The sequence below is a fragment of the Ammospiza nelsoni genome, chromosome 4 (genome assembly GCF_027579445.1).
Source record: "Ammospiza nelsoni isolate bAmmNel1 chromosome 4, bAmmNel1.pri, whole genome shotgun sequence".
Classification (NCBI taxonomy): Eukaryota; Metazoa; Chordata; class Aves; order Passeriformes; family Passerellidae; genus Ammospiza; species Ammospiza nelsoni.
Window position 1 is genome coordinate 48,366,392 of NC_080636.1, and position 8,552 is coordinate 48,374,943.

Consider the following 8,552-nt stretch of genomic DNA (forward strand, 5'->3'; position numbering starts at 1 on the left):
AGGGCTTCATTTTAGGGCACCTATGTGAAAATAGCAGAACTGCAGGAGAATATAGGTCATGCTGCTCCCATTGGATGCAAAACAGCCAACACTCCACTAAAACCACAGTACAATTTTATTTGAAATACATACAGCTACTATACACACCACATAGCTATACCTCTCACATCTCCAAGTTTTAAATCCATGCCAATTTTAAGTCTTCCAATTTTTAGGAAGACTTTATGAAGTCCATGTCTATTAAGTCCTCTGCCAGTTTGAGAAATCATTCTGTACAATTTAAAAACATTCAGATCCAAAATCTGAGCATTAAAAGAAGTACCTTAGAAGGTAGAATTCTTAGAAGAATTCCTCTTAGAAGAAGAATTCCAAGTCATATTTCTTGGGTACCAAGAGCATCTCCTATTCTAATTCCACAAATCTTTGCTAACATTAGAATCAAAGCCCTCACTATATGTGCATATTCTGATATATCCCAGCATCACAGGCTTGCTCATGTGCTGATTCTGAGAAAATGAGATCTTAATAAAAATAGTGTCCTAGTCAATACAAGCAGTAATTGTTGACCCACATAAAAATGTGTCATATCAATTTTCGAAGTTATTTTGCTATGCTTGACAGAAACATTACTTCTAAAATCCAAGAAGAAAGTTTTAAAGTTCTAACTCCTACATTTTCAAATACAAAAGGACAGTTTTTCAGATATTCTTGATGCATGCAAATGAAATTTTGTGCAAAATAAAATATTAAAACTTTCAACACTTTACAGCTAAATGCTGAATAAAATTACCTTCATAACAGTGTCTTATTCCTACAATTGCCATTTTTACTTCCCACACACACTCAGGAAAGCCTACTCAAAAAATGTTTAATAGATGAAGTTTTTTCTTACCTGAACAGCACTATTAAGAAAGCAGCTGTTTTGTCCAGGTTCGTTTAATAAGCCTTTTGTAGGGGCCAGGGACAGGATACTTCCAGGCTGATAAACTTTTCCAAGGTTACCCCCAGGTTTTCTTAGGAATTTCACCCATGCCATTATTTTTTAGAGTTTATAATCACAATGTTCACACTTGAATATTTAAGGATATGATGGGTGCAAGGCAAAGAAGGTGGTTCTACAATAATATTTCTAAAGTCATGGCATTCCATTCAATTCTGTGCAGTTGTAACCATTCATGGGCTTAAGTCCATTTTCCATGAGCAGCTGTGAGCCATCCCTCAGGAGCAGTCTCCCAGTAAAAATACAGCTGGACAATGTTTTTAACCTTCAGTCTTAAAAAATAAATAAATAAAGGTGTCCAGTTAAGGTTAAAACATGTTAAAGGTTGTTAGAATACAAGTTCTTATGAAGCAAGTTGCACAGTAACTGACTTCTTCCAGGGATATCAATGAAGTATTACTATAAATCATTAGCTGTATTATATTGAAAGTTTATGTGTGTGTGTGTGTATATATCACAGGACTGGAAAGTTCTTGTCAGGTATTATACTCCTGTTCTCTCATTTTGTTCCATCTTCTTTTTACTTCTAACTGTAACCCATGAAATATATTCCAGTTTAGAAGATGTCATGCTTATTGCATTCTCTTTCCAGTGAACCTGAAATAAGAAAAAAACAGAAATTATTGAAAAAAAAAGAAAAATCCAAAATGTTAAAGAGCTTCCAAATTAAAAAAAAGATCATGGCTAAAACAATCTCTAAATCTAAAAGCAAGATGAAGTAGCCAGGAAAGAGAAGAAAACATCCCCACCTAATAATTGTTTTTAAGCCATAAAAGTTATTTTTTCTATCATAATCTATTATCTTCTAATTTCTTACACATCTCTAAAGATCAAAATAAAATTGTTGTAAAGATTCTCCTAACAACCTGCAACAGCTTATAAAAAGACCATATAATACATGAGTTATTCAATCTTTGAAACTCCAGGTCTAATAAAAACATTACCAAGAAGTAAGTCATTTTATTCAACACTCAAAAAGCTATGCTGGTGTTTATTTCAATTTTATGGATGGATTGTCAGTACTCAGCTTTCAGAAGTTTCTTCTGCCTACCAAACACTACATAAATGTGTCATTAACCTGGCTGCATTCTCAAAGCAGCCAGAAAAACAGTGCTAGAAGCAAGGCAAGAACATTCTGGTCACTGCCCCAATTCCAAGATTTTCAAATTGCAACAATAAGGGTTGTTTCTCCAGCTCTTGAAGGAGCATGTTGAAGGTTAAATGCGTCTATTTCCAGAACATCCCCACAACCACATGTACAGCCCAAGCCGTGGTCCTCGCACAACAATGGATTATTCTGTCTGTTTGGCATTACTACATCACCCACACAAACATTTGGGTGGAACAGAACAGAATAAATTTAAATAAACCAACACAATTGGGGTTACATGTGTGGGAAAGAAAGAAGAAAAAAAAAAGGGGGGTAAAATTTGGGCATCACATTTCAACAGAGATATTCACCTCAGATTTCACAAGCATGCGAGATACTAAAGACGCATTAGTATGCTTCAAAACCTGCAGCTCCTCACTACAGTTTTTTCCACAGGGTAAGCTTAGCAAGATTAATGAGGAGTACTAAAAGACAAAAATTAATTGTGTAGTTGGAATACTGTATAAACTGGAAGAGAACTTAGCTCAGAACAAGCAACACCACATTCACAAAAAAACCACTCTACAGCTCTCTAATACTGCACAGCTGGGATATGTGGCTTTCAAAAATACCCAGAGGAAGTCTTGCACCCCTAAAACCATTCCCCTTTAAGACAAACATTGGCACTTGCTTGTATTTAAAAATAAAATCAATAACTGGAACCTAACCAAAAGTCTCTTTTGCCCCATGAATAATCAGATGAGTTCTGTTTGTTTACTGATGTTACTGTATCTCACCCATAAGTAATTTGATTTAATAATACTGGAGATAGGAAGTGTGATTTGTGGCAGCACTGAGCAAGGAGTCTGAAATGTAGCTGGAAACTGACCTTGACAGAACATCATGTAACAATTTTGTTTTCTTTATGTTCATTTCAGTTAACCCAGAAAGAGAATAGGAAAAGAAAATGTAGCTGGAAATGTCTACCAGCTTCAGATCTTATTAGAAATATACAATCTGTTTGGGAAACAAGAGCTCATCCAGAACAATTTAGGATAATGACAAAGAGCATTCATTTACTAAGAACTTGCAGGAAGTAATTTTCTCTTGCATTTCAAGGATGCCCCACAACCAACACTCCATGCACCAAGCATTTAACTGTTGAACTGGCTGTGAGGAAAAGCTATAAATACTCAGTGCAAGAATTTAATGAAAAAGTGTTTCTGGATTAGCTCTGTATTACTGTCCCATTGCATTAAAAGGCTTCCTGCTGAATTTCACATCCACAAAGCTGTGAATACAAATAATTCCATCTATCACACAATCTTACTCTAATCAATTGCAGAACACATTAATTGCAGTTTTCGTATGCAGAAGTTCTGCTGCATTAAATACTAAGGTTCATGGCTTCTCATTCATCACTAAGAGAGGCACTGTAGATGAGCCTTCCAAGGGTGCCAGGAGCAATGGGATTAATTTGTCATCACAGCCTCTCCATAGGGTGAGAAAGCTATAGTAGCATTTTGGTTTGAAACTTATATTGGACAAATATCTCAGTTTTGATTTGAAAAAAAAAAAAAAAAAGAAAAAAATAAACAAAAAAACCCCAAAAACAACCCGACAAGAACATGATTGCTCTGCTGACAAACCTGTCCTCTTCACAGATGGCTCTGTAAACCAGAGAAGTGATGCTGCTGATCAGTTTTGGTTGCTTCACCTCCCATGAGTTTGGGTTAACTTTCAGGGACTTGGACCAGACTCCCATAACCTAAATTCAATAGTCAATAGCACCATAATTAGGACCTAAAGACTTCTTCTTGTCTGTGGTAAGCCAGTGCTGCTAAGGGCACTGTAGCACTCATTAACCACTGGGGTTTACCAGATCTTTTTAAGGTGTGAGTGACAGAGCCTAGACCATCAGTCAGGTGTGGCTGCCCCATCCCTGGCAGTGTTCAAGGGCAAGTTGGATGGTGCTCTGAACAACCTGGTCTAGTGGAAAGTTTGGAACACAATGATCTTTAAGGTCCCTTCAAACCCAAACATTCTGTGATTGAACCATACTGAGTCTACAGTAAGTGCAGTTTTTCAGGAAAGGAGTTATTTCACACAGTGTTACTGACATGCTGCAGAAGATTTTTAGCAGCTAAGAATTAAAGGAATACTTTTACCCTTCAGACTACAGGAATTGATTGTGGACAACTGTTCTCAACCAAAGACACTAAGCAAGGGCTATAAGCTCTCAAACCAATGTCTATTTACCAGCCTAACTCCTTCCACCTTGCCCAATTTCAGTCACTGTTCTTCAGTCACAGGTGATTTCATCAAGCACCTTGCTACCCTTGGCTGTGCAGCCTTACAGGACCAAACACATGCCTGTCAAAAATTCCTGGCACTTGCCTTTACAGCTTCCAGAAAACAAATCCACTTGTCAGCAGACCTGTACGTTATCACCTGCTTGCTTGGTACACCCCAGCACGTAGCTGTGCCTGGCACAGACCCTTTAGTTTAAGAAGCAGTGTCACTAAAGAAGCTTAGAAATCAGCGCAGCTGATATTTTGCCTAAACAATCACTTTCTACAAGCACATTTGGGTTTAAGCACCCCTGATATCCATCAAGATAAAACTGATGGGATAAACAGTTGGCTCTGTGAACACTGGAACTACCAATGCCTGGGCTCTTGGTAATTTTCTGCCTCATGGCTGAGTTCGTGCAGTTTTCTCCCTAGCTGGGGCATAAGCCAACTCTGCTCCTCACATCATCTTACAAGGTCTCTCTCTTCCAGCCAGCTGCCTCTATTCATGCACTTTCTAAGTACATAATCATCTTTGAGGCTTCTATCCCTTCTGTCAAATTGAGTGGAAACCTGCCAACAAGTTCAAAAATTGTTGACTGCTTCTATCCCCGAAATTTGGCCAAAGAATAGTTATTTACATCTCCTCAGCTTCACTTTGGAACAATTCTCAGTGTGCTGCACAAATTACTAATGGCAAACCTTGCTCGTGCCCAGGGCTGGGGTTGCTGTTAAGCCACACAGCATTTTGCTTCTGCTTGCAGTTCATGCCTCTGTGCTGAGCCTGGCAACCCCACCCAACACAGTGACAACTCTGGAAATCAGTTCCTAAACTGATGTAACTTCGGAATTTATACACAAGACAAAAAAATTGCGAAGGAAGAGCGATGAAATATATTATGAGGGAATAAAGCTGTGATAGGAAACCACTAACATTCTCTGCAATGAGCCAATATTATTAGGACTGGGGTTACTGTCTCCTCCTTAACAGAATGAAATTCATCAAAATTTCAACCACTTGCCACTGCAAGAATTGGAGTGCTTTCCTCAGTTCAAAAGGTTGTCACTTAAAATTGACAAATTCTGTTAACTGAACAAAAATCTGATTTGTATTGTCACAGTGCTGGAGACTGTAATGATTTTCCCCTACATTTGAAGAAAGAAACAAACAGTGAAGCTGCTTTAAAAATGCAGAAAAAGACCAAAAATTGAAAGAAATAATCTCTTACACCCAACTCAATGAGGCTGAATCAATTTTTTGTCCCCTGCACAGATCCTGTGCCCTTCCACCATGTTAAATATATTTGTCAACTGATCTCATCCACCATAAAATACATGTAAATGTTTTGAGTAGCCACCAGTCTTGGTCCTTGGAAGATGTCACAGAAATACATTTACAGGAATGCAAATTCCCACTATTTTAAACATCGGAGAAGGAGGAAAACTCCATTAACAGCACACACTTGCAACACACATGAGAAGAAACAAGAAAAAACACTACAAGAAAGGGCCAATACCAGTATTTTACCATTGGCTGGTATTGGTCTGACACATTCTTTCTCAACAAGAAAGACACATTCTGATTCAACAAGCCCTCAAGACACCAGAGGAGCATTTGATGTATCTCCTTTAGAAATTCCTCCAAACAATCCCTGTAGATTTCCAACCCAGACTTTTTCTTTTTTCAGGATCTCTATTGTCTCTTCTGGAGCCCTTGCCTATTTAGCTGTCCCTCCTACTCCAAACCACTGCTCCTGCAGGTCACACGTCTCTGTTTGCTTCCAGGATGGAGAACCAGGAGTGTAGATGCTATCCCAGACAGCTTTTGTGCAAGTGCACAACTTTTGCTTTAAGCTGTTCCAATAAAAATTTTCCTGTTTGCATCAAAAGCAAAACAACAGGTTCACAGCTCAGCCTCCCTCATCTGTCACAAGGAGAAACCGACTTTAGAAATAGCTGCAATGGGAACTCTGAGTAAAGATCTTGGAGAACACAAATTCCCAGCCCATGACATGGGCCAGCATTTACAATGAATCATCACACAGACACCACGGAGAAGATTTTTGTTTCTGTGCCTTCCTACTGCTTTACATGTGATTATTCAAAGGCTACAATGTACCTTTGCCTGAGCCTCAGAAAGATAGAATGTATCTTTACAGTGATGCTCACACTGGCCTTTTTGTCTCAGATTAACTGCCTTGCTTTTCAGTTTGATCTTTCATCATTAACAGAAGTGCAAAATGCCAAGTTCTGCTCTGCCTCAAAAAAGCTTTCTGATTTATTAAGTCACCAGGGAAAAAATGCAAAAGTGAGTTACAAGGAATGGTAATGTCAGCATCATCCTTAAACCCACACATATTTTATAGATTTGTCAAAAAAAGAGTTAGAATGTCTGAATCACTACACCTCATATATTTCCTCATTAACATATCCTGTACAAACCTTCCTACAAACACTTTGCTCAGTCTGAACGTCTAAAATCCTGATCCAGCCTCAACCCAACATCATTTAACCTGGCCCCAACAAGCTCCTACTTGATTCTGCTCCAACCATGAAGCTTGTGAGGAGCCCTGTGAATGGGTTTTGCTCCCACCACTACATCCCACAGTGACTAAACTGTTTTACTCTATCAAGAGGCAAGGAATAAGCAAGGACAGTGCCAATACCCTGACACCTTCTGGGTCACATATGCAAATAATTTTGTCAGTAGCTCATCATGCATACTGTATGGCCAAAAAAGATTCTGCACTATCAAGGCTTGATATGAAAGTCAAGTGCATATTTTTCCTGTTTTTAATGTCAACATCCCACTGGTCAAGAATAATAACTTTTGATGCAAGTAATTTGATACTCCAAAAAAATAACTAGTTAGTACTTCTTGCTTTCCAACAACTTGTGAGGGGAAGAAGGGATTATTTACACTTTGACAAGGCTAATTTACAGTCAGATTATTACATGAGGTCTCACTATTCTGACACCAAAAAACACCCTTTCATTCTATAAGAGCAGGTAATCATAAAATGAGTCAAGTGATTTTCCATTGCCTTGGGGTGGAAGGGCATCATGAATCAGGCACAATGCTGTTTGCACGAGTAAGTTGTTGTTCTTAAAATAATCCTAGTAGCTTCAAAGTTAAAAAAGCTTAAGTGTTTCAGTGTTTGGTGGTTTTGGTAGGGGGTTGCATGAGCAAAATAAAGCACTAAGTAGAGATATGTAAAACTCATGCTTATTCTGGGAAGGGAAAAATGTAGGTTGAAAGAACAAGTCATGGTTCCTCTGAAAAGCTGATTTAAAAACATTTGCATTGAAAATCAAAGTAAAGGATATAGGTAAACTTAGACCTGATGCTAAGCATATGATTTGCATATATTCCCATACACCTACCCACATGCCTCCGAAACTCCATCTGTACGAGAACACACAGCAAACAACTCCGCCACCGAAACGCTGCAAAGCGATGAAATTTCAAAGAGCCCCAGCACTACCTGTACTGGCATTTCCTGTTCCAGGCGGACAGCCTCTGGAAGCGCTCCTGGAGGGAGAGCTCGCTCGCTGGCTGCCGGGCATGTGCCGCCCGCGTTGAACATTAACCGCGCTCCGCCGCTCGGCTCGGGGGTCCCGCTCCGCCCCGCGGCCCCGGCTCCGCTTACACAACGGCGGGGGCAGCGCCGCCCGCGGCCCCGGAGCTGCCGCTGACCCGCACCCACGCAGCCCCGGCAGGGATTTAACCCCGGCCGGGAGGAGGAGGCTGTCCCGTGCCCCGGCACTCCGTCCGCACCTCGGCACTGCCACCGCCTCCCCCGCCGGGAGCGCGGCCACAACCGTGCCCGCTCCCCGACGCAAGCCGACCCCTGTTGCCCACCGCACTTTACCCCCTGTCCCGCGCCCGCCTCAGTCCCCGCGGACCCCCGGCTCACCGGCGGCTCCTCACGCAGCTCCTCTCCCGCCCCCTCCCGGCGGCGACTCCAGGCGCGGCCCCGCCCTCGCGGCAACTTTTACTTCCCCCGCTTCCCGCTCCTCCTTCGCGCTCCCCTCCCCAGCCCGGCGCAGCCGCGCCTGCGCACTGTGGCGGCAGCCGGGGCGCGCTCCCGGAGCGGTGTCCCGGATATTCCCGAGCCGGGAGAGGGAGGGAAGGAGCGGGGAGCGGCGATTGGAGCCCTTGGCCGCGCCC

At 41.4% G+C, this 8,552-nt stretch overlaps 1 protein-coding gene across 2 annotated transcripts in view; it reads right to left on the minus strand.

Moving 5' to 3' along the window:
• USP53 (ubiquitin specific peptidase 53) overlaps nucleotides 1-8,342 on the minus strand; it is a 28,362-nt gene extending 20,020 nt beyond the window's left edge. Inside the window, exons 1-2 of one of the 2 annotated variants that reach the window (XM_059469851.1) lie at nucleotides 8,299-8,342; nucleotides 893-1,597 (exon numbers count right to left, since the gene is read on the minus strand). In XM_059469851.1, the coding sequence (XP_059325834.1) occupies nucleotides 893-1,036 (144 nt within the window). In that variant the 5' untranslated portion in view covers nucleotides 1,037-1,597; nucleotides 8,299-8,342. Of the gene's footprint in view, nucleotides 1-892; nucleotides 1,598-7,866; nucleotides 7,935-8,298 lie in introns of those variants that run through there. The other variant, XM_059469850.1, reaches the window with a different exon arrangement.
• Between the last annotated feature and the right edge of the window lie 210 nt (nucleotides 8,343-8,552).